The sequence below is a fragment of the Pristiophorus japonicus genome, chromosome 6 (genome assembly GCF_044704955.1).
Source record: "Pristiophorus japonicus isolate sPriJap1 chromosome 6, sPriJap1.hap1, whole genome shotgun sequence".
Lineage (NCBI taxonomy): Eukaryota > Metazoa > Chordata > Chondrichthyes > Pristiophoridae > Pristiophorus > Pristiophorus japonicus.
The window spans coordinates 262,034,794-262,062,206 of record NC_091982.1 but is presented as its reverse complement, the minus strand read 5'-3'; the positions used below and the strand labels follow the sequence as shown (position 1 = coordinate 262,062,206).

Here is a 27,413-nt window from a genome sequence, read left to right as displayed (position 1 = left end):
AGCCCACAGAAGTGCACAGTACTCCAAGTTTGTTCTAACCAAGGTTCTATATTTAATTAACATTACCTCTTTGGTATTCTAGTCCTCTAGAATTTAACTCTCGTACCTTGCACTCTTAATGGCCTTATCAACTTGTGTTGCTACTTGTGGCAATTTATGTCTCAATGTTTCCAGATCTCTTTGCCTCTGTACCCCAATACAGTGTTTTACCGTTCAAGGATTAAGTGGCCTCTTTATTCCTCCTACCAAAATGAACCACTGTACTGAATTTCATTTTGTATTTATTTGCCTACTCTGCTAGCTTGTATATGTCTTCCTGTGGTTTGGCAGGTCTTTTCCGTTAGTTACTTACTGCTACATTTGGTATCATCTGCACATTTCAACATCGTAACTCCAATTCCTGAGTCCAAATCATTTATGTACATGGTAAACGACAGTGGTCCCTACACGATTCCTGGCAGGAGACCACTTCCCACTTTCTGCCAGTTTGAGAAACTTCCCTTAACTACTATCCTCTGCTTTCTGTTTTGTAGCCAGCTTTCAATCCATTCTGCTACCTGCTCCCTGACAGCACGTGTGATGAGTCCCTTATGTGGCATTTTATTGAAGGCTATCTGAAAGTCAATTGAAGGGCTAATCAGTGGAAACTCAATGCACTACACTACATATTGATAAAGGGTGTAGCCACAGTCCTCCACACTCTGCGGTATCAATATTAGCTCAATCACTGAAAGAATGCAAAGTTACGTAGCAGCCTGCTTTCATAAAATTCCTAGCGATTGGTTTCAAAGTAGAATTTTAGGAGGCCTAGGAATGGGTCACCCACCTGCATTTTAGTGCATGGAGTGAGAGATTTTCATTTAGTACAAGATGAATTTTCCATGAAGTCTGATGCATTATATATCAGAGTCTAGCGGCACTACAGAGACCGGGACCTGACAGAAATGTAAAACTGCTCTTATCTTAGATTTAGTGTCTCGCGATCTACTGGTTTTCCACTGCCAGTGGCAACCTCAAAGTAATCCATTACAACTACATACTTTGGCTAGTGCAGCCTGATTATTTTTTTGGCAAATTAGATAGGTTCAAGTAAAGAAACCACTTGCCAATTGGATCTCACCTTTCCAGAATACCAACCATACCATCATTCCATGTTTTTTTTTAAACATTCACTCAACAAGCTTCAGTTTAGCATCTCATGCAAAAAATTGATTCAAATTACAGAAGTACCACCAGAACACCATGTAGTTAATATATAAGAGGAGGCTTCCTATTTTGGTGCTCCTGGCAGAAACCGAGGACACATATTAGGAAATTGTGCACTCCCTGCCTGCAATTCTCTGTCTGTTAAAACCAAAGGATGAAAACCATGGGCTCGGTGTGAGCAATTTCCTGATAGTTGAAAATCTCTATTATAATCCCCAAAAAACCAACTTGAATTACCATATAATAAAAAGTACTATTCACTATTCCTCCGAGTTATACTGCACAAATATTGTTCTTTGAGATAAAGAGACCGACTTTTCAGTCTTGCACAGTGATGGAGCAGATTTAAAATTCCACATTCTAACTCATCTCTGGGTAAGGAAGTTTCTCCTTAATTCCTCATTGGATTTATTAGTGACTATCTTATGGGCCCGAATTTGGTCAAAGCCTCCGCCCGCCCAAGTGCCGCCCAAAGTCCCGCCGATGGCCGCCGAGGTACCTAGCGGTACTTTCGGCGAAATATTTATGAAGAAGGTCCCTCAAAAGTCGGCGGCCGGCAAATGAGGGACTTATGCCGTCAATCTGGGTTGCAGCCGGCGGGGAGGTCCCATTCTCGGCGATCTCGAAGACCTAAAAATAAAAATCATTAACAAAAATAAAAAAGCTATCGGAAGACCTTCAGGGAACCCCATCAAGGCAAGTCGCTGTGGAAAAACCAATGAAAAAAATGTTCACTAACCTTTTTTCAACGATCTTCATACTTACCATCAGGGACAGGCCGGCCTCCTCGCAGCAGTCCATGCACGTTCTGCCGCCGACTCCCGCCTGCATCAATATGGGAGCTCGGTGGGCGGAAGGTCAGTTGCGTCACTCAGCTGTCCGCTGATGTTAGGTGAGTGGGTGGTTCCCAGCAGCTCTCCCCTCCCGCCCACTCCAGACCACCTCCAAAGTGGCACTGGGCGGATCTGCAACAGCAATGTCTGCGGCAGTGGGTGGCAGTCAGCGGTGAGTTGATGAATTTCGGCCCCTATATAGTGCACTCCCTATAGTGTGATTGCTCCTTTATTGTTCTTCAATTCAACCCATTTGGCCTCGTTTGATGACCCCTCTAACATATCATCCCTTTGTTACCTCTAGACTTGACTATTCCAGTGCATTCCTGGCTGCCCTTCCATATTCTACCTTACATAAACTAGAGGTCATCCAAAACTCGGCTGCCCATGTCCGCACTTGTACCAAGTCCCGCTCACCCATCACCTCTGTGCTACATTGGCTCCCGGTTAAGCAACGCCTCAATTTCAAAATTTTCATCCATGTTTTCAAAATCCTCCATAGTGTCACCCCTCCCTATCTCTGTAATCTCCTCCAGCTCCACAACACCCCCCCCCCCGCCACCCCTGAGATGTCTGCGCTCCTCTAAGTCCAGAACATCAAGGGAGGCATCGTTGAAGCTTGGTGCAGCCCACTACCTTTGTGCCTCCATGACGAACAGTTTTATCAGTTTTATGACACTACTCTGATCTCTGAATACCACCTTCAACCAACTTCACTCCTACATCAACCTTTAAATGGGATGTGTGCAAGTCGGCTTTAAATATCCACACTGGAAACGAGTAGTCAATGGCGCCATCAGACCCTCTTCATTTAATTGGGCCAGGAAATGCACATGACTGGTTTAATTAGGGCCATTAAGTAAAAGTCGAGGTGAAGAACGGCTGTTCACAACATCGGGTCCCCAACCTGCTATGCATCCCACACACATGCAACCCGACTTAGAAACATAGAAACATAGAAAATAGGTGCAGGAGTAGGCCATTCGGCCCTTCGAGCCTGCACCGCCATTCAATGAGTTCATGGCTGAACATGCAACTTCAGTACCCCATTCCTGCTTTCTTGCCGTACCCCTTGATCCCCCTAGCAGTAAGGACTACATCTAACTCCTTTTTGAATATATTTAGTGAATTGGCCTCAACAATTTTCTGTGGTAGAGAATTCCACAGGTTCACCACTCTCTGGGTGAAGAAGTTTCTCCTCATCTTGGTCCTAAATCTCTGACCCCTTATCCTTAGACTGTGACCCCTGGTTATGGACTTACCCGACATTGGGAACATTCTTCCTGCATCTAACCTGTCTAAACCGTCAGAATTTTAAACGTTTCTATGAGATCCCCTCTTATTCTTCTGAACTCCAGTGAATACAAGCCCAGTTGATCCAGTCTTTTTTGATATGTCAGTCCCACCATCCCGGGAATCAGTCTGGTAAACCTTCGCTGCACTCCCTCAATAGCAAGAATGTCCTTCCTCAAGTTAGGAGACCAAAACTGTACACAATACTCCAGGTGTGGCCTCACCAAAACCCTGTACAACTGTAGCAACACCTCCCTGCCCCTATACTCAAATCCCCTCGCTATGAAGACCAACATGCCATTTGCTTTCTTAACCGCCTGCTGTACCTGCATGCCAACCTTCAATGACTGATGTACCATGACACCCAGGTCTCGTTGCACCTCCCCTTTTCCTAATCTGTCACCATTCAGATAATAGTCTGTCTCTCTGTTTTTACCACCAAAGTGGATAACCTCACATTTATCCACATTATACTTCATCTGCCATGCATTTGCCCACTCACCTAACCTATCCAAGTCACTCTGCAGCCTCATAGCATCCTCCTCGCAGCTCACACTGCCACCCAACTTAGTGTCATCCGCAAATTTGGAGATACTACATTTAATCCCCTCGTCTAAATCATTAATGTACAGTGTAAACAGCTGGGGCCCCAGCACAGAACCTTGCGGTACCCCACTAGTCACTGCCTGCCATTCTGAAAAGTACCCATTTACTCCTACTCTTTGCTTCCTGTCTTCAAGGTAAAGATTCCAGCTGTCACATCTCAGACTGTCCTCAACAGCTATTTCATAGACACCTGCCGACAGCATTGTGGAAGGACCAAGCAACAATATCTTGTGATGTGCCAGTCATCTTGGTCGTCTCTACGTCTAAGTCTAATGCTGCATGCTTTGTTTATTTAATCAAGTATCTCATGTAAGGGGCTTTGGCGAAGGGACATTCTCCATGTGAGGCTAACAACAGGTTAATGTACAGCAGAGCCCTCCCCATATGCAACTGGATCCTCTTTTTGCCACAAATCCATCTAATATTTTGATTCTGGATATTATGCATGGATAAAAAGGAAATCCATTTGCTTCTCGATAATGCTCTCGCTTATAGAGCTATCTGCAACACATCCACTCTTATTATAAGGATAACGAAGCGTATTGGCTCAGAATTTACATTCCTGATGGTGAACTGACAACATTCGCCATCATTTCGCCTTTGGATCTGACCGCAATTTCAGGATTTAGCGCATTTGCAGCCTAATGCGGAAATCCTGAAGTTGTGCTCAGTCATTCACTGTCCCTCCATGGGCAGGTTTGCTTTTGCCTCGTGTGGGAGCCCCAGTTTTTGTTTTGCTCTCTCTAACATATTTAAAAAGTTAGAATCAAAGGAGCTTACCAACTTCCTGCTTCACTGTCTGTGAAAATATTGTGTTTTGATTGGCTGCTAAGTTGATGTCACAGCCGCTCTTCGCTGGGAATCCCCATTAACTTACGTTGATTTCAATTACGTGTTGGAAAACATGAAATTCTCACCACAGAGATCATGAGACCTTTGTGCGAAGCTTACTTCGGGGCCAGTGGTGAACGCCTTTGTTGCTGCCACAAATTACGGACCAATATAATGATGATTGGTAATTTTGTAAATTCTGTAATAAGTTGATGCACATGGTTATTGGCACCTGCCTATGATAGATGTTAGCTGTGGCTCAGTGGTTGCACTTTCATCTCTTAATCAGAAAGATGTAGGTTCAAGTCCCACTCTAAAAACTTCAGCACATAATCTAGGCTGACATTTCAGTCCAGTACTGAAGGAGTGCTGTAGTCAGATAAGACATCTGAGAGGGACCCGTCTGCCCTCTCTGGTGGGCATAGAAGATCCCCAGGCACTACTTTGAAGAAGAGTAGGGGAGTTCTCCCTGGTGTCCTGGCCAATATTTATCCATCAACCATCCTCACTAAAAAACAGATTATCTGGCTATTATCACATTGCTGTTTGTGAGATCTTGCAGTGCGCAAATTGGTTGCCTCATTTCCTGTATTTTTCCCTTCAGTGACTCTACTTCTAAAGTACTTCATTGGCTGTAAAGGGCTTTGGGGCATCCTGAGGTTATGAAAGGCGCTGTATAAATGCATGCCTTTCTTTTTTTATACATATTTTTCACAATAGTGAGGTCTATGTTTAGCTACACTGTATAAAAGAACATTTCCACCTTGAGTATGCTCATTTCAAACACATTTTATTTCACATACAGAGTAACAGTGCCACACATACAACAGTTCAAGATCTGCAAAATCCAACTGGCTAGGTCTTCTTCTGACAAATTGCTGCTACATTACAATTGTGCAATTCCCATGTATATTTATGATTACATTTTATTACTGTAAATCTCCATAAGGTAGTGTATAATGGAAATTTTGCATTATAATTTCCTGATTCTGATGTGGTTAACTAGCAATGAAATATTGCACCATTGTTGTGAAGAATGGTTTTGCCTTATGTTTGGAAAGAAAGAAGAGGGTTAAATCTGTTCACTGATCCTCGGGATACTTGTGTTTTCCTGGGCAGGTTGTCTGATCTGCAGGTAGGTCAGGGAAATGGATAGTTGTTCTCCCGTCGCTGGCAATATGTTCTTCAGAGGATTCTGAGGACTCCTTAGGCACTGATCGTTTGCGTTTAGGAGTGATGACAGATTTTTCTATTGCTGGAGTAACAGGCTCAATTTCTTGCGCTGCAGGAGTCATTATATAGGGTTCTATTGAGGCAGCACCGCCGTCCCCTTCCGGTGCCGGAGAAGCACCAGCTTCCACTTCCGGTGCCGGAGAAGCACCAGCTTCCACTTCCGGTGCCGGAGAAGCACCAGCCTCCCCTTCCGGTGCCGGAGAAGCACCAGCTTCCACTTCCGGTGCCGGAGAAGCACCAGCCTCCCCTTCCGGTGCCGGAGAAACGCCACCTTCCCCTTCTGGTGCAATTAGAGCAACTTTATAATCCTTTGCTTTCTGCAACGTCATAATGTTTGGGTTATATTGTAGCTTTAAATTATTTCATTGCTAAATTGTGACAATACATTCTTTTTCATGCAATTGCAGATTTAGGAACAAAGAAACTTTTCTCTTTTCTGCTTTTGAAAGACTGACCTGATTTTTTTTATCAACATTAATTTAAGAGATACTTCAATATATATGACATATGTCCATAAAATATAAGTCTGTTCTTTCTTGTATTGGAACAGTATCACAAGCAATGTGTTGTGCAAGATTCATTTTTGGAAAGGACTGGCCTCCACTTTGCATTATTTTAATGTCAGTTTAATAAAAATGTAGTGATACTAGTGTATATATTGAGTGGAATATTGGCCAGCATTGTACAGATTATGGAATCAGCTCCCATGTGCTTTACTCTTCCCTGTACCCTCTGTACAGCTGGGTGGGGGATTTGAGTTATACTGCTCTGCATCTTCTTGGCCAAACAACCAAAAATGCTTCCACACATCTCCAATTGTGAAGACAACTGGACTGACTGACATGGTAGCCTGCTCCAACCAAATGCCTTGTTTTGAATTCCCCCACCAGAGGAAATAGCTTCTCTGTATCAACCCTATCAAATTCTTTATCATTTTAAACACCTCAATTAGATTACCCATCAACCTACTAAACTCAACAGAATGTAAGACAGGTTTATGTAACCTGACCTCATAATTTAACGTTTTAAGCCTTGGTTTCTCATTCTGGTGAAGCTGTACTGTGCCCCTCCAAGGACTATTAATGATTTTGCAGGGGCAAAATAGTCTTTCCCCGTTCATTCTACAAAAACCCTTCATAATGAAACATTTCCATAGCCTTCACTACAGTAGAAATAATCCAAATCTCTCCTCAATTAGTTGTGCTTTATGAATAATGTTAAGCAGGTAGCAAGCCTCATTAATGGAATACCTGCTGAAGATGATGCAGTGTGCGTTTAAGTGTTGATCTGTAGCTATAGTCCGGTATTAATATTGGTCTATATTTGTAACAAATGTTTTAGATTGAAGACTAAGGCATTACCTTTGTGCTGTCGATCTCACAATCCATAGCAACTTTCTCTCCATCAGGAGTGACAGTGGCTGTACAGAATCCAAGATCCTACAATAAGATAAAACACAGGAGTAAATATATTTGATGGTGTTAAATTGTTTAACATTCTGCGCATTATGCCTGCCTTCTTTTATCAGGACTGAGCAGAGATAAGAGACGAATTGAATGTTGAAATCTATGGGGTAATTCCATGCCCCATACTGCCAGTGGGGAACTATTTTTGCAGGGAGCATGGGTTGGACTAAATGGCTGACAATAATGTTTTAATCATGCCTCTGACCCTCGCTCCTTTTGAATTCTCCCCACTGGGACCATGCAATCATGACATTACTGTGCTGATTCTAAACTACAATTTTTCCAATTTCACAATCTAAACCATTGTGAAGCACTTGCAATGTTTTCTGAAGTGATTACAGAAAACCTGAAACCTTACCTCAAAAGGACACTTGTATCATCCAAATCTGAAATAATCTTTACAAGGGAATTTGCAAGTAGTCCACATTTCTGGATCAACCATATTTGGATCCATTTAGATTCAGAAACTACCTCAGTGCTCAGTCCCAGTGCTTGTAGCTGTTGTCGATCTATCTATCTATCTAATCAAGTGTAAGTTTCCGCTAAACTTAGAGTTCATTGCCTTTGGAATATATAGGAATATAGAAACATAGGATCAGGAATAGGCCATTCATCCCCTCAAGCCCATTCAATTGGCCATGGCTGATCTGTACCTTTATTCCATTTGCCTGTCCTTCAATATCTCTTGATAACCTTACATAACAAAAGTAAACAGGGCATAAATTGCCCCTTTCTATGTGTGTGGACTTGCCGCCGAGTCTCTGCGTGGGGCACCATTTTAAAAATTGCTCCTACCTCAGGTTTGGAGCGGTGTAGGGGATAGCTCCGCCCATTTTTCCACCGCGGCATGCACACAGCGACCCCTTAACGACCGGCATCGACCTCTTCCTGAAATTGCCCTGCAGGAAATTGCCCCTTTCCCAGAAGTGCCGCACGGGAGCGGCCCTGCTGTCGGTTGCTGCCCTCAAGAGCTTTTGCTGTCGGTACACTCTCTGTGGCTTGATGGCACGGCCGCCCTTCCAGGAGAGGTGGCGCTACCGGCAATGCCATGTTATTTTATTTTGTCGGCCGACTGCTAGGTCGGGCCGACAATTATGGCTGCGGGTTCGACCGGGCCACCAACAGCGTGATGGCCCAGCGGGTGCCACTAAAATGGCTGCAGAGTTTGCAGCGGCCCTCCCCTTTAACTGATAGGGAGGGACGTTATGACACGCTGATGACTTCGATCATCAGCTACTCCAACCCTCCGACTTCTGCTCTGCTGGTGACGGGCCACTACGACCCATCCCCACTTCCGCCCCAATGATGAGGCCACTTCCGCCCCAATGATGAGGTCACTTCCGCCCCAATGATGAGGCCACTTCCGCCCCAATGATGAGGCCACTTCCGCCCCAATGATGAGGTCACTTCCGCCCCAATGATGAGGTCACGTCCGCCCCAATGATGAGGCCACTTCCGCCCCAATGATGAGGTCACTTCCGCCCCAATGATGAGGTCACTTCCGCCCCAATGATGAGACCACTTCCGGCCCGCTCAAAAAAAAAAGCACGAACTGATGAATTTCTCCGGTTTGGCTGCCCGATGCATTGGGGTGGCCAGAACACTTCAAAAACAGGAGGTGCAACTCGTTTCGGGCGATGGACAATTTCATCCCCTCCCAATCTCAGTCTTAAAAATTTCAATTGACTTAGCATCCGGTCTTTTGGGAGCGAGTTCCAGCTTTCTACTACCCTTTGTGTGAAAAAATGTTTTCTCTCCTAAATGGCCTAGTTCTATTTTTAAGTTTAATAACAGGATTTTCATATCATATTGGTTAAAATGAGGTATAAAACTCACCGATGAGAGTGGCCAAATCAAAACTATTCCGAATTGTGTCTCCTTCACGAAGACATATCCAAGGCAGTGCCAAAATGTGTCAGCTCCATGGTGTCATGAGGGTTCAGCACAGTGCCCATGATATGAATAAATGCTGCTGGTTACACCTGCCTACCAGCATAGGTCTGATTCCTTGGGCTGACAAGTGATACATCAGTAACACAAGATAACAGCCATATAATGTAAGAAACATGTGCCAGGGCATGCATGGTGATGGTGTTCCATGAATGAACTCAGTGTCGGTGGCCAGAATAACCTGGCTTATTCAACTGAGATACATCAACTAACATCAATCAGCAGGTAGCATTCACACCAGTTAACATTTAACCCAACAACACTGAGATCAGCTCAGCCTGTTGGCAATGATCAGCACACCGGTATAAATTAAACATGTCCTACAAGGATCTGATAGACATTTAGCAACTATCATGACATTGAGATATGGTGACAAATACTGACATAAAACTCATTGGCAACTTCACGGTATGGCTTGCAGAGCTTCAGCCCTGCCTAGTACAGCTTCCAACACCACACTTCCCGAAGCTCCTTGCAAACAAAAACACACACAGATTATGGGCTCAATTTTCCCCAGTGATTTGCGCTGTTTTTTTGACGCGCACCACTTTTTTTGGCCTAAAATTAAAAAATCAAAGTTTCCCCAAAGATTGTGCGCCAGCGTAACTCAGTTAGTTATGATTTTTTTAGGTTCATTTTTTTTTTGTGTCATTAGGGGCGTAACCTGCCAACCACGCCAATTCTGGCCATTGAAGCAATTTGGCCAGCTCCGATTTACTCCAATTTTTCTTAGGATGGCGTAAGTGGCTTCTGGGGAGTTAAGAAAGTCGGTGCAGGTAAATAAATCAGCACAGCAGACGGGCTTCCAGGGCCCGGACAGTAGCAGCAGATGGGGGAAGAGAGAGTGGGAGAGAGCGGGGGGGGAAGCCTTTCGGGCATAGTTAGGGGCGGGTATTGGGAGGGAGGAGGCCGTTCAGCCTGGGATAGGAGCCGGGATCGGGACCAGCATCGGCGGGGGTGGGGGGGGGATCCGGAGGGGGAGATAGACTTTTGTCATGAACACTTTAATAATTTAATGGTGGTAAGTTGCAATGTGCAGGTTGCCGTGAGCTGGCTGTTGTATGTGCCACTTTCCAGCCTCAGCCCGCAGTGTGTCCCTGGTTACCGTGGCAACCTGATCTTTTTGGCGCAGATCTTAGGCTCCACCCCCAAAATTAAACGACAGGCTAGGCGGCACCAAAACCAAATGGGGAAACTTGGATGATTTTTTTTGAGGCGTACTTGGGCCCCAAAAAAACGGACGGAACTCTTCAAGTACGCCAAAAAAACAGCTTTGGGGGAAATTGGGCCCTCAGTGCCTGTAATACACTCGGGATTCAATTATTCTCTATGTAAACCATTTAAACCACTTGATTGGGCTACACTCATCATCTGAACTCCTTTGTTACACTGAAGTATTTTATTCATTCCCAAGTACCCATAATTCAGCAAATAAATCAACAGAACCTCTCCACTATTTTGCAATCTATAACTAGATATCTATGATGCTATTTATAAATCACCTAAATGTTTTGATTTGATTATATTCTGTAACTCAGTCTGCATTATTTATCTATTTCGAATGCAATGTACTCACAGGAGATAGAAGGGCAATGAGAATACACGCAGCCTGGCCTTTGATACATGGTGTCTCCTGGATGATGTATTCCACCGACACCGGAGTCCCAGGCCCCTGAAACATAATTACAATAATGTTCATAGTCAATACCCATGTGGCTCATTTATTGCTTTGATTGCAATTGCAAATCCTAATTTTGCAGTCATTGCTGCAAAAAAAATGCACGTTTTGCCAGGACCACCTGAAAGCAAACCAGGATTTTTTGTGCACCTGGCCTGCGAAGGAGCAGTATGATACATTGGTGAGATTGTGAAATTTATGCCAGATTGGTGAACTCCATAAGCTAGCAGCAGGGTGCATTGGTGAAGCTGTGAAAATGTATTAAACTAATAGCAATCATGCCCAAAACGAAACAACAGGCACCATTCTGATATTTCCATTTCCCACATCAGAAATTTCTGTGAATGACATTCCCAAATCATTGTCAGTTAATGCTGAATTAAGGATACAGGGAAGCTTTATGCTGTGAACTCACTAGGAAATGGCTTGAGTCACCAACTCCATTTCATATAGGTTCCTTACATCAATCGGGGGTGAATTCAGAGACATTTCCCACAATAAAATGGATAGTGTTCTGACTACTCCACCCCAACAACAAAAAATTTTTTTTTTTTTAAATGTCTCCTCTTCTGAAGGCACTGACTCATTCTGGGGTGTGGTTCCATGATTACCTGCATCCATCCTGTTCCTCAGCACGTGGCAAGCTATTTAAAATCATGGTGGGAGAGCAGCAGAGCTGAGCCTGGTCCACACTTATGCACTTTCCAGCAGGAATCACTGAATAGCAATCTGTAACGGAAGCCTTAGCTGATTTTATTTTTCTCTTAGTCTGGAGAGCTAAGGGCAATTAAAATGTCCCTGTTTCAGATAATGCCACGACCAGATAGGCCACATTGTTCGCATGCCAGAGACCCCCAAAGCAAGCGCTCTACTCGGAGCTCCTTCACGGCAAACGTGCCAAAGGTGGGCAGAGGAAACGTTACAAGGACACCCTCAAAACCTCCCTGATAAAGTGCAACATCTCCACCGACACCTGGGAGTCCCTGGCCCATAGACCGCCCTAAGTGGAGGAAGTGCATCCGGGAGGGTGCTGAGCACCTTGAGTCTCATCGCCGAGAGCATGCAGAAATCAAGCGCAGGCAGCGGAAGGAGCGTGCAGCAAACCAGTCCCACCCACCCCTTCTCTCAACGATTATTTGTCCCACCTGTGACAGAGACTGTGGTTCTCGTATTGGACTGTTCAGCCACCTAAGGACTTATTTTTAAGAGTGGAAGCAAGTCTTCCTCGATTCCGAGGGACTGCCTATGATGATGATGTTTGGGGCAAAGTTGGGACCTGCCTAGACTGCAGGTGCTAGATTTTCAATTTGCTGCCTGAATGTAAAACTGCCGTTGAGGATTGGCCGCCCATTATAGAAACCATCCAATTTTCATTTCCATTGATATGCAACGCCAGTTTTATGCCTGGGCTGTAAGTTAAAAATCTACTGCATGACTGCACCAGGTGATGCATTTATTCTCCAAGAGAGCCCATCAAAATTCTCTGAAAAGATTTAAAATCGCAGGTTTTATTACAAAGAAAACTTTAACTCTGTTAAATATTAATAGTACTGCTGCTTCTGCTAAACACTAATTTGATGCCATTTCCTTTACGGTGACTATAAAGCTCCCTTTATATATTTACACAGGGAGATGGAATAGAGTGGTCCAAAGCCTCGCGGGTTCGAGCTGCACCAAAGTATGTTCTGACATCTCAGTGTTTCAATCTTATTGTTAATTCCTGGAGTGAAGTTAGCAAACGAGAAACAACTGGAAAATCATCAGGTGCCAATCCTGTACATCCCCATGTTGCTGTTTAAAGGTGAGCATTGATAAGCATGTGGCAACAGGTCACCTGTCCACCTGCCCTCACATGTGAGGAATGTTGCATTTCACAAGAGTACTGAGAGACTAAGGACATTGGAGCTGAGTGCCTTGGTGTGCGATGGATACGGTCTCCATTCTACTTAGTTCCTGGTTAAACTGTGCCAGACCGTGGTGTTTCCTTATAGACGTTAAAAGTGATTGGAATGATGAGGATATTTCAGTGGCAGCTGTACCTCCTTGTGGCTGGCTAACTGAGACATTGGCATTGATCTAATAGTAGGCCTTGCACTTATCTTCTCAGCATTAAAAGTGTGAAGACCAGGAGATGGAAAATTATAGAAAATTTAAAAAAAATCTCTTCTGACTAACCTTTGTGGAAGCTCGTGTTATTTTTTGAAGTTTAAAAGTGTGTGTATGGTTGTGCAATTCATTGAATTTATTAAGTGAGACTGTTGCAGCATGTTCAGCTTCTGTGGCATTTGTAAATATTAGATGTGGACAGTCAAGACATTTTTCAGAAACATCTTCAGCTGAATCTGCAAAATATTACAAGATACAGTTATTAAAAAAATAATTCCCCAATTTTTCCGTCTCTATGAGAGACGCTGATGAATGCAACACTACAGTTATATTTTGTGACCATTCACTATCTCTTCCAAATGCTCATTCTTCACATTTAAAACCCTGACCAAGGCAAATAGTTTGTGGAGCAAGGGATTTATTGTCCCTCGCATCTTTTTAGAACTGGCATTTTCACTGATTCGATGTAAAACTGCAAAAAAAAAAACATTGTCCGCAAAAGTGTGGAAAGTTGCAGGTTCTGTTCCAGTGTATCATGCTGTGCCAATTCACTTTCCATAACCCTAACTGCGCCCAATTGACCCGTATCCTAAACCACACTGGACAGTATAATTACTATTGAGGTATTTTTTTTTAAAGAAACCATTTTCTCATGTTTCATTAACTTAATATAGCTACTTCCCCAGTATTTCCATCAGTAATCTCTGTTTAAACAATTTTTCGAGTGTATTAGATTTGGATTCTTTCATTGACATTTTATCAAACATCAACTTTTCAGAGTTGTTGCTCCATGACTAGCTTCTTGTGCATCTGTTATCGAGAGGTATTTGCTCAGTTATTTTCATTAAATAATTTCAGATCCATTCACCTTCAGAAACCACCTTTGTCCTGAACAATTTCAAAAGCACACTGTGATTTGGGGCAGTCATTGACAATCAGCAAAAGTCCACAAGCAATGTGTAGTAGCTACAGGCTATTTATAGAGTCCATAAAGGCCGTGTGATCTGTCCTTCCAGGTTACCGCCATGATGGTGAAGGCAAAAGTCCATCACATATTTACCACATTTTTATTAGCAGGCTTGGGTTTTGATTATGGGTCGATTGGAAGAGAAGATAGCTTAGATTATCTGGTGATTCTTTGACCAATATTTTGGTCACCTGTCCAAATATCTCCTCATGTGGCTCAGTGTCAATTTTTCTTTTGCCTTATAACAACCCTGTGAAGCACCTTGAGATGTTTTACTACGTTAAAGGCACTATATAAATACAAGTTGTTGATTCACAGCTCATAGCTCCAAGAGATTTAACATATTTCTGGCAGAATTCTTGAAAAAGTGCTTGGGAGATCAGGGTTACAGGGAAATTAAAAGAGTGTCACATTACCAACATTCCTGTGTGAGCCTGGACAGTGAGTATGGACAGTTCATTTGTTCATTTGTTCATGGGAGACAGAACAGTGAAACCCAATCCTATCCATATAAGTGCACATTCCAACAGAGCCATTGGATAGTAATTAAGACAGAGAACCTTGAACAGGGGCAAATCATTTATTCATTCAAGAGAAATGGGTGTCGTTAGCAAGGCCAACAGTTATTGCCCATCCCTAGTTGCCCTCGAGAAGGTGGTGGTGAAATGCCTTCTTAAATCGCTGCTCTTTGTGTGTACAGTTTTGGTCTCCTAACTTGAGGAAGGACATTCTTGCTATTGAGGGAGTGCAGCGAAGATTCACCAGACTGATTCCCGGGATGGTGGGACTGACCTATCAAGAAAGACTGGATCAACTGGGCTTGTATTCACTGGAGTTCAGAAGAATGAGAGGGGACCTCATGGAAATGTTTAAAATTCTGATGGGTTTAGACAGGTTAGATGCAGGAAGAATGTTCCCAATGTTGGGGAAGTCCAGAACCAGGGGTCACAGTCTGAGGATAAGGGGTAAGCCATTTAGGACCGAGATGAGGAGAAACTTCTTCACCCAGAGAGTGGTGAACCTGTGGAATTCTCTACCACAGAAAGTAGTTGAGGCCAATTCTCTAAATATATTCAAAAGGGAGTTAGATGAAGTCCTTACTACTCGGGGGATCAAGGGTTATGGCGAGAAAGCAGGAAGGGGGTACTGAAGTTTCATGTTCAGCCATGAACTCATTGAATGGCGGTGCAGGCTAGAAGGGCCGAATGGCCTACTCCTGCACCTATTTTCTATGTTTCTATGTAAAGGTGCACCCACAGTGCTGTTAAGTAAGATGTTCCCATTTCTCATTTTAAGCTTATTTCACTACTCTATTAGCACTGGAATTGGCAGAGGAGGACCAACAAAAAGCACAAAAGGGCTGCCTACCAGGTCAGGTGGTACACTAAGCATACGGCTGGGTCCTCCCAGATAGGTCAACCATTCCAAGCACAGATAGCTGGAAATGACTGAAGATATATACCTAAGGTGGCTGAGGTTTAACAAGGAGACCGTGATAGATCTGTGCCATCTCTTTCAGGAAAAACACTGGGAAAACCGGCAAATCTGCACAAGCATCCATATGGCACTCCTAAATGCTGTCAAAATCACCTTGACCCTCAATAGTTATGTTTCTGACTCCTTGCCGACTATGGATGGGGTGGTTTGGAGTGTTAGCTAGTCTGGTATTAACAGATATTATCAAGGAGATCACAAATGCTTTGTTTAACATGGCCGACAAATCTCATCATTTCCGCCACTGACCGACAGCAACAACATGAGAAAGTAACACAATTGTACAGGTTTACCGGTTTTCCCAGTATTCAAAGGGATCATTAATTGAATCTAAGTTGCCATTTGGCTCCCTACATATAATGCTGTGTCATCTATGAACTGAAAAGGATTTTATTCTTTCAATCACCAGCCAATATGCTATCACAAGCACAGAATCATGAATATGTAAATGCCCGTTTCCCCAGCAACTCCTATAATGTCTTCATTTTATGGAATCATCTATGCCAACCTTATTTGAGGGGGAAGAAAGAGCGGAAGGATTGTTCCATTGCAGCCATGGCTCCTGACAGCCATCCATCAAACATGACAGAAGCAGAGCACAGGTACAATGAAGTTCATGCTACAACCAAAGTGATTATTGAATATACCGTTGGTATATTAAAGCAGATCTTCAGTCTTTATTGATCTGGGAGTATCTTACATTATAACTCCCAGGGTTTTATGAATAATTGTCATTTTCTGCATGTTTTATAATGTCCTCCTGCAAAGCGATCCTGCCATGCAAATGTAAGAACTGGATAGCAAAGCTATAGTAGAATAGTCGAAAAATGACAAGTAGCTGGTGAACCAACAGTACAGCAAGGAAGAAATAGACAGTTTCTTGAACAAGAAGGGGATAAGGGGTTATGGGGAGCGGGCGGGGAAGTGGAGTTGAGTCCATGATTAGATCAGCCATGATCTTATTGAATGGCGAAGCAGGCTCGAGGGGCCGTATGACCTACTGCTGTTCCTATTTGTTATGGTCTTATGTTCTTATTAGTACACCAGGCATTAATACAGAATGCGTTGCAATGATTTCCACAGCTACACCAAAGTAACTGTACCCAAATCACCTTCTCCAAACTGTGCAGTTTCTTAAATACCATCTAATGTCATCTTTTGCTGAGCTCATACATTGTTCTAAACAATTACAACAAAGTACTTAGCATAATGTTCAAATCAGTGCAATATATCTGTATAATCCACTGTGTGGTGCGGTGAATGCTGTTAACATGATTTTCCACAGTGCTTCTCTTTTGTGCTTGTGGTTTGTTTCTGGTGTGTAACACTTAGCCTAGTACTCTCCGCTGTGGAAGGAGGAGGTGTATGGATTGGCTGCAGGGTGAGAGTCTGAAGGCCTTATATCTCCTTGTGGTTTGCATTGTGTTGCTCCTGCATTTAAATCAGCTGTGTTGAATGCTCTCATGGCTATCTTTCTGCCACGCCTACTGTCACTTGTGCATGGATGCTTGATGGATTGGATGTGGTATTGCCTGATCCACTCTTACACCAGGCATGCTCCTGCTGCTGGACGCTCCCTCAGCCTGTCCACTGATCTGTCTGAAAACAGAACTTTGGGCCGCTGTGGGGTCTGTCAATCTCGGTCTCAAAGTTGCTTCTATGCAATCTATTGAAGCTGGTCAAGAGAGGACCTTTAAGATTGAAACCCAAGGCTTTTAAAGCAGCTATGAGAGATTCATGTGAGATGCTGCTACTATGCCTATCACATGAGCTACTAAGGGTTCTGCTGCAGGAATTGTGATATGCTCCCTAACAGATTGCAGTGTAGATAACTGTTGTATGCAAATCTAGGTAATAGAACCCTCCATAAACTGCCCAGACTTTTATAGTGCATTTTGTATCAACATAAATAACTTATATTGTTCCTTCCCAAATGTCAATCTCCTTTTCTAAGCAGACTCTATGAAGTCTGAAATCCCTTGGCACTGTAGCAGTGACAAGACTATGCTGGTCCTTTATCCAGTAGGAGGCTACTTTTCAGCAGTTAATATCACTTGCTCATCCTCACCAGCACTGTGACTCAACTGCATTACCTCTCACTCTCACTATATGGATTCTCTAGAGTGTGCATAGCTGTGCTGGTGATTAGCAGAGGTGGTAATGGTGACACGAGATGCTGGCTTGCTCAGAGACACTGACAGTGGCAGCAGCCTGATATTCCAGCCTAAGGAAGCAGAAGAGAACAAGATGTGAAAAAGTTGTCTCAAACAATCATCTTTAAGCAATACTTTCAGATGTAATGCTCCTCCAATTGAATATGTCTGTGATAATAGTCAGTCAGCGGGATAACATGACATAACATGAACATTATGACGCAGGCCCTGAAATCAAGGGAAGCCTCTAGCTACACTGTTGTCCACCCCTTCAATGCACTCTCAAGCAATGATTTCAAGGGTGGAATCAGTTCCTTGATTATCTCTTTTTCATGCCTATTCTTGCCAATTAAAAGCAAAGAAGTTCAGAGGTGTTGAAAGTTGATAGAGCAAATGACAATGTTGTATAGTTCACAGCTTTAAGCGTATTCTGCATGCTATATATTGAGGGTGCATATTTCTTTTGTGAAGTCCCTTAAGAATTGTTGCTGTGTACACAGATTGCCAAATGCACTTCAACACACATCCTAAGTATCTTCATTTAAACAAAGCATTCTTTGGTTTCCTTGGCTCTATTATGGCAGGAACATTAACATCTTCCAACATTAAAGAATCAAATGGTTAGCAGAGAGAACCTTCTTGCATGTGTATTTGAGGCAATTCTTGTCCTGTAGAACAGTATTGTTGCCTTACCTCATAGTCAGACCCCTTTTTCCTGATGTCTTTCCAGGTCTTGCAGATCGTGGACGCTGCACTTATTGATTGTAACACTACTGCCCAAGCCTGTTACATCAGGTGTGCCTGGGCGAGTGCAGTGGCCATGGTGTCCTTCCTCTCTCTAGCTGCTTCCAGAAGTTGCATCCAGTTCCTGGTCAATAAACCTGGTTTTCCTCACTCTGCTGCACTCCATTCCTCAGTAATATTGTTCAGTTATCAGCTGCCCTGACCTTCCCTACACTATCTCAGCTGTTTAAATGGCTCCTAATTCCAGTTTATAGCTGATTATCAGGATCTTTTCTTCTTCCATATCATTAGAGGGCTCAACCCATAGGAATTAAAGTGTGCATTTTAACACACCTACTAAAATCGATACAATCATGTGTTAAGCAGCTTTCTTTGCAATCATCAAAAAACCCAGAGTAAGATTCAGTTAACAGAACCAACAGTAATTTCTAGGCTATTGTGTTGCAAATGCTAACGGTAAATTGTCACTAATACAACAAACCCATACTTACCATACATCCACAGCTCTGTTATTGCTATGTAGCTCTGAAATGTACAGTAATGTGTCAATTAAACAAAAAAAGAACATACCTGGGGATATTTCACACTTGTAGCCTATCACTTGACTCGGAGCTCCAGATTTGGTCTCTACGATTACCTCACAATCTCCTTCTACTTTCTAAGACAATGAGACAAAAATTGTTTTGTTTACTTTAAATTGGTTTAGAATATATTGTATAAGTCACTTGGTGAATCACACTAGGATCTCAAATACGAATGGGAATGTATATGGTAATGGGCATGTGAGTCATACTAGAAATTCTAAGGCTAGAAATTACTATTTGCGATATTAGCATATGAATACTTAGCATGTTCATATGGCATGTCTACATCTGTTATGTTAATAAAGGTGGTAACAGTGGACACAGGAATATAATATTAATATGTAGAATGTTGTACGCTATCGTTGCAAACATTAATCTCTGTGTTTTAGACTGCAGGAAATTTGTACCTGGACTTTCCAGTGATATATAAAGCTATTGCTCTGTTTTTCAATGTTTCTGCCCGATAACTACCAGGCAAAACCATTTTGGCATTGCCACCACATCAGCAATAATAGCTTATTGATTCCTGTGGATCACAGAGTGGTAACTGAGACTGGATCAATAAACCTTTTACAATGTCTCATCAACTAACATATTTTACTGCACACCCAAACTCCACACTCAGCCATATTCTTCATGAGTCATTACACTTTGTCCCTTAAACAGCCAATATCAAAACTTGTCTGTTTAAAGATATGAACAACAAGGTGTCCCATTCATAAGAACATAAGAACATAAGAAATAGGAGCAGGAATAGGCCACCTGGCCCTCAAGCCTGCTCCGCCATTTAACAAGATCATGACTGATCTGATCATGGACTCAGCTCCACTTCCCTGTCTGCTCCCCATAACCCTTTATTCCCTTATCGCTCAAAAATCTCTCTATCTCCGCCTTAAATATATGCAATGACCCAGCCTCCACAGCTCTCTGGGGCAGAGAATTCCATAGATTTACAACCCTCTAAGAGAGGAAATTCCTCCTCAACTCAGTTTTAAATGGTGGCCTCTTATTCTGAGACTATGTCCCCTAGTTTTTGATTCCCCTATGAGTGGAAATATCCTCTCTACATGCACTTTGTCGAGCCCCCTCATTACCTTATATGTTTTAATAAGATCACCTCTCATTCTTCTGAATTCCAATGTGTATAGGCCCAAACTACTCAACCTATCTTCATAAGTCAAACCCCTCATCTCTGGAATCAACCTAGTGAACCTTCTCTGAACAGCCTCCAATGCAAATATATCCTTCCTTAAATACGGAGACCAAAACTGTATGCAGTACTCTAGGTTTGGCCTCACCAATATCCTGTACAGTTGTAGCAGGACTTCTCTGCTTTTATACTCTATCCTCCTTGCAATAAAGGCCAAAATTCCATTTGCCTTCCTGATCACTTGCTGTACCTGCATACTAACTTTTTCTGTTTCATGCACAAGGACCCCCAGGTCCCGCTGTACTGCAGCACTTTGCAATTTTTCTCCATTTAAATTATAATTTGCCTTTCTATTTTTTCTGCCAAAGTGGATAACCTCACATTCTCCCACATTATACTGCATCTGCCAAATTTTTGCCCACTCATTTAGCCTGTCTATATCCTTTTGCAGATTATGTGTGTCCTCCTCACAATTTGCTTTCCCATCCCTCTCTGTATCATCAGCAAACTTGGCTGCATTACACTCGATCCCTTCATCCAAGTCATTAATATAGATTGTAAATAGTTGAGGACCCAGCACCGATCCCTACGGCACCCCATTCGTCACTGCTTGCCAACCAGAAAATGACCCATTTATCCCGACTCTCTGTTTTCTGTTAGTTAGCCAATCCTCTATCCGTGCTAATATATTACCCCCAACCCCGTGAACTTTTATCTTGTGCAGTACCCTTTTATGTGGCATCTTATTGAATGCCTTCTGGAAATCCAAATACACCACATCCACTGGTTCCCCCTTATCCACCCTACTCGTTACATCCTCAAAGAACTCCAACAAATTTGTCAAACATGATTTCCCTTTCATAAAACCATGCTGACTCTGCTTAATTGAATCATGCTTTTCCAAATGTCCCACTACTGCTTCCTTAATAATGGACTCCAGCATTTTCCCAACGACAGATGTTAGACTAACTGGTCTATAGTTTACTGCTTTTTATCTGCCTCCTTTTTTAAATAGGGGCGTTACATTTGCGATCTGCTGGGACCGCCCCAGAATCCAGGTTATTTTGGTAGATTACAACCAATGCATCCACTATCTCTGCAACCACTTCTTTTAAGACCCTATGATGGAAGCCATCAGGTCCAGGGGACTTGTCCACCTTTAGTCCCATTATTTTACCAAGTACTACATTAGTGATTGTATCCCTCCCTCCCTCCCTGTAGCCCCTTGATTATCCACTATTGGGATGTTTTTAGTGTCTTCTACATTGAAGACCGATACAAAATATTTGTTCAACGTCTCTGTCATTTCCCTGTATCCCATTAGTGATTCCTCAGTCTCATCCACTCGGGGACCAACATTTACTTTAGCCACTCTTTTCCGTTTTATGTACCTATAGAAACTCTTACTATCTGTTTTTATATTTCGTTCTAGTTTACTTTCATAATCTCCTTCTTAGGCGGTCCCTCGTATCGAAGATGACTTGCTTCCACACTAAAAAGGGATGAGTTCTCAGTTGCTTCAATGAAGGACCTAATGTTCTAGGTCCCGAACTACATCTTGAAGGGTGGAAGATGCCTGTGCGTGGATTTTTTTAACGTGTGGTGACCGTTGCACAACAGTCACCATAATCTATATTCCCTCTCTTTATCATTTTCTTTTCATTCTTTGCTGGCTTTTAAAAGTTTCCCAATCCTCTGGTCTCCCACTAGTCTTGGCCACATTGTATGCCCTTGTCTTCAATTTGATACCATCTCTTATTTCCTTAGTTAGTCACGGATGGTTGTCCCTTCTCTTAAAGTCTTTCCTTTTCATTGGGATATATTTTTGTTGCGAGTTATGAAATATCTCCTTAAATGTCTGCCACCCCTCATCAACCGTCCCATACTTTAATCTATTTTCCCAGTCCACTTTAACCAACTCTGCCTTCATACCTTTGTAGTCTCCTTTATTTAAGCTTAGGACACTGGTTTGAGAAACAACTTTCTCACCCTCCAACTGAATTTGAAATTCAGCCATGTTATGGTCACTCATTCCAACAGGATCCTTTACTCTGAGATCATTTATTAATCCTTTCTCATTACACAGTACCAGATCTAAGATAGCCTGCTCCCTGGTTTGTTCCCCAACATACTGTTCAAGGAAACTATCCGGATATACTCTATGAACTCTCCCTCAAGGCTACCCTGGCCAATTTGCTTTGTCTAATCAATATGAAGGTTAAAATCGCCCATGATTATTTCCGTTCCTTTATTACAAGCCTTCATTATTTCTTGTCCACCATACACAAGGCACAGACCCAAACTCAAAACACAGAGATAAGATTACTTGTATCAGTGGGGTGAACCACCGAGACCTGTAAGGGTGTTTCAGAGGTCCTCAGACAAAAACAACCTACTTTAAATCAGCTCGAGCTCCTAAAGGAGTCGTGACCTGGAAGAACAAAGACTATCTTTGCCTGTTAAAGTTTTGGGGCCTTTGCTCCTCTTTAACATAACTCACATCATCTCTCAGTTGGTGAGACTTGTGCTGTGGCCTTTTAAGAACATACAGGGCAGAAATCCTGGGGTACCCAGGGAATACCCAAGACACTCCCCCTTGCTGAGTGGGGAGGGCAGCAGATGGAGGAACTGCCCTCTACCCCATCCCACTAGAAAATGGCAATCAGTATGGAACAGGGCAGAATCCCGATGGAACCAGGTTCTAGCTGTTTTTGGGTGATCTGCCTGCTCTCCACATTTGGCCCAGACTAGAAGTTCAGGTACAACAAGTTAAGTCAAAAACAGGGAGGCAGATTATTATCTGAATGGTGACAGATTAGTAAAAGGGGAGGTGCAACGAGACCTGGGTGTCATGGTACATCAGTCATTGAAAGTTGGCATGCAGGTACAGCAGGTGGTTAAGAAAGCAAATGGCATGTTGGCCTTCATAGCGAGAGGATTTAAATATAGGAGCAGGGAGGTCTTGCTGCATTTGTACAGGGCCTTGGTGAGACCACACTTTGAGTATTGTGTGCAATTTTGGTCTCCTAATCTGAGGAAGGACATTCTTGCTATTGAGGGAGTGCAGCAAAGGTTCACCAGACTGATTCCCAGGATGGCAGGACTGACATTTGAAGAAAGACTGGATAGACTAGGCTTATTTTCACTAGAATTTAGAAGAATGAGAGGAAATCTCATGGAAACATATAAAATTCTGACGAGATTGGACAGGTTAGATGCAGGAAGAATGTTCCCGATGTTGGGGAAATCCAGAACCAGGGGTCACAGTCTAAGGATAAGGGGTAAGCCATATAGGACCGAGATGAGGAGAAACTTTTTCACCCAGAGAATTGTGACCCTATGGAATTCTCTACCACAGAAAGTTGTGGAGTCCAGTTCGTTGGATTATTCAAGAGGGAGTTAGATGTGGCCCTTATGGCTAAAGGGATCAAGGGGTATGGAGAGAAAGCAGGAATGGGATACTGAAGTTGAATGATCAGCCATGATCATATTGAATGGTGGTGCAGGCTCGAAGGGCCGAATGGCCTACTCCTGCACCTATTTTCTATGTTTCTATACCAACTGCCCATGAGCAAAGTATCACTTGATTTTCTTTCCCATCCTCATTTTGTCATTTATTTTTCTCGTGTTCCTTTTACATTCCCATACCTTGCAAGTGTTGCCAGCCAGCTAATTTCTGACCAGGTTATCCAGAAAGGTCCACAATACAAATTAAAATGATGGAGTCATTAGTTCTTCACTTTATCAATCAATTTTTGTCAACAAGAAAATAAGAACTTAATCCAACATCCTTCCCCACCCCTGCACCTTATCCTGAATCTTACCCTGCCTCCATTCTGTTTTGCAAAAGTTGGCGATCCGACAGGTTTTTTACACACTCCTAATGCTTTCCCAATCTTGTACTTGTGCCCCGATTTTAACTCCAGATGGATTCCCCTCTCAGACCTGAGTTAAAATCACAGTCGGGTCTCACTAATGTCATTGGGCCGCAACATGCATAAGTAAAGAAGGACCCTGTTGGCTCCGGGTGTATGTTCTTGCTGCCTGCTCAGGAGAGCTGGTTAAAATTGCAAATGTTGCAATCATAGTGGCTTTTGGACAGATAAGAGCCAGGGAGGTAACCGCCTACTTGCCAGTTTCCTGCTGAGTGAGTAGGGTTAAAATCACCCCCAAGCTTGATTTTTATGGTTAGCATTATTTTAACACCAGCATTAAAACATTTATTTTAAAATCGGATAGCACACCAATCAGGAAATTTAGGCTGAGGTATATGAAAGCGATGTGAGTCAATGCATTCTATGATTTTTTTCCTCCACTTTAACATAGATTTTCCCAACAGATATTTTACACTTGGTGCTTCTGTAGTTCAGGTCACAGTGAAGTGAAATCCATGAGCCACGCATTCTTATAACCAGCTCCCCAATCCAACCCACAAAATGTAACAGTAATATAGTTATACCATTTTAAGTAAGAATTCAATGAATTTATAGAAGTTTAAGCGAAGAATACTCACAGTTTCCTTGAATGGTCGGATTTCACAGTCCTTCAGTAATTTAGGGCTCAACACGTGGCACTTTGTCTCTCGAACATCAATGTCCAAATAGACAGTCTTCCCACTTGCCTGGATAGAAAATGGTTGATAAGTACTCAACAGGAAATAAGAATGTTAAGATTCTCTCACAATGCATCATCGCTGTAGGAGAATTGTTTTTCTCTGTGCAATCATAGGTACTCACACAGGGCATTGAGCTGCATGCTAACAGTTTTTAATTAGTTCACCAACATTAATAATATTATAGTGCAGGCAGCCATTTGAAATCACATTATTTTATGAGTGTCTCACACAGTGCCCCTCGCTGTTGCTGGTTTGTTTTTGCTTCTGGCTGGGCGCCACCCACTGTGACTCATATGTCATGGCAGGGGTCAAGCTCGCACTATTCACCCCTGGATGCTGCAAGTCCAAGAGATGGGTGAGAACCCGGCCGCCCTTCCGAGCTGACTGCTTCCCAGGATTGCTGAAGAAGCAGGCGGGAAACAGTAGCAGCTAGCCCGTGCAGACGCTGAGTTGCTTACAGTAGTGGCGAGACCATTTCACCCTCCAGCAGAAATGAAGCATTGATCACAGTTGAGTCATGAGGTCTCCATTGAGCAGTAACAGCATGCTACCATGCTTGCTTTTCCAAGTGAGGTGGCACTTCAAAGAAGCAATAAATTAGAAAGTACACAACATAAACCCGACACTATCACAAGGGCAACCGCAGTGGAAGCAAACATTGATGCAGGGACACACTTATGGAATAGACAAATTAACTACTTGAACCATCTATGGAATGTCTTAGCATGATTTTTTTGCACAGAAGAGACATAGGAATCATTGCATTGCGGCAAATATATAGGGATAGCAATGAAGACAGGAGGATTCAGGCCATCAAGTTGGTATATGGCTAGGGTACTATATGGGACTCTTCATGGAAGGAATCAATGACCTCCTTTAAAGTCCTATCAATCATTCCTTGATGCACTAGTTAGTTCGGCTTTGCACCAGCTCAGCAAATTCTTTTTCCTCCTCTTCCTTTCTGTTTTAATACCATTGTTAACATTTGCCGGATCAGTCAACCATCCATACATCACTGGCTACTTTGAAAATCTGATAGTCTTATAGTGAAATTTTAAATTCAGTTAAATATTACTTTTTGTCACCTTTGCACGCACGTCAGATTAATGAGTGCGGTTGAAAGTTAGAGTCTCCCTCTCCCTGACACTATTCCTGAGTTGGGTAACTCACTGCATGAGGAATCAGACATAATCCTGCTTCCTATGACACAGCGGGTCGAATTTTGAGGCATCCCGCCCAGCAGAAATGGCATGGAAGAACTCATCGATCTGTTCCCCCCATCGCTGTGGCCGTCTCCATCTTGCTGGGGTCCTGCAAGTAGGTGGCACATGCGACTGCCTGCAGAGGGCACACAGCTGATTTAAATATTGAATTCGGGGTTCTATTATGTCAATGGGATCCCAATGCCATTTTTGGACTTAATTGGGTGAAGCATTCATTGTGCACGCTCCACCTCATATTAGCTGATGGCTGGGTCAAAGAGGAGCCAGCAGGTAAGTTTCACTTTATTTCTGTGGGGCTGGGAGGGTCAGCATTGCTTCTTCGGGCTTCACAAAACCAACCTGGGCTGCTGGCTCTCCAGCTTCCACCCCCACCCCCTCCCCTTGACCCAGATCTGAACTTCATTCAGGGGCAAAATCTACCTCAGTGTGTCAGAGAACCAGCATTTCTGTCCTATAAAACAGCTTCCTATTCATGCATTTGTAACATCAGCAGTCAGGGAAGTAAACCCCTCAGTTATTTATGTGTACATACCTCCGTCATTTCCTGGGCATTTTCTATTCTGTCCACGCTGAACTTGTATCCATGCTTTCGGTCTTTATTGATATGATCAACTGCCAGTTCTGCTATTGCTAGAACATCTTGCCCATTGCATGCCACTGCTACATAAGAGTCTAATGATGTAACCCAAGATGTAAACACCACCAAACAGATCACTAATGCAAACAACAGCTTCATGTTGTTTGGGAAACTGCACGGGCAAAAAATATAAGTTCAGACAGTTTAAAACTCCAAGCTTACTGAATGTCCTTTTGGGACTGCAGACTAGTGCAGCATAGGTGACTGGTCACAGAGCTGACAGAACTGGCAGTGAAAGTTCAGGAGGGCAGACTGTATTAAATGCTCTGGGGTTGGGAAGAAATCAATGAAAATGTCACGAGACCCAGAGTAAACAACTGCAAAAAGGCAGGACGTTATGAAATTAAAGATAGGATCAGTCTTACTAGGGTCCAAACTAGTGTTACAATGAAGGTCACTCTCAGTATAGGAAAATTACTATCCTGCAACAAGTGCCCACGCAGTTCATTAATTCAACTAAGCATCTAGAACATTGAAGAAATAGCTTTCTTAGATAAGAACATAAGAACATAAGAATTAGGAACAGGAGTAGGCCATCTAGCCCCTCGAGCCTGCTCCGCCATTCAACAAGATCATGGCTGATCTGGCCGTGGACTCAGCTCCACTTACCCGCCCGCTCCCCGTAACCCTTAATTCCCTCATTG

General features: G+C 43.0%; 1 protein-coding gene across 1 annotated transcript; it reads right to left on the bottom strand.

The window, feature by feature from the left end:
• Positions 1-5,548: 5,548 nt before the first annotated feature.
• On the bottom strand, positions 5,549-27,006 carry LOC139265481 (alpha-2-HS-glycoprotein-like). Its single transcript, XM_070882504.1, has 7 exons — positions 26,665-27,006; positions 24,808-24,915; positions 19,131-19,218; positions 13,272-13,438; positions 10,995-11,090; positions 7,364-7,441; positions 5,549-6,319 (listed from the first exon to the last, which is right to left on the bottom strand). The coding sequence occupies exons 1-7, from the start codon at positions 26,866-26,868 to the stop codon at positions 5,852-5,854; spliced, it is 1,209 nt and encodes a 402-aa protein (XP_070738605.1). The 5' UTR covers positions 26,869-27,006; the 3' UTR covers positions 5,549-5,851.
• Positions 27,007-27,413: the final 407 nt, after the last annotated feature.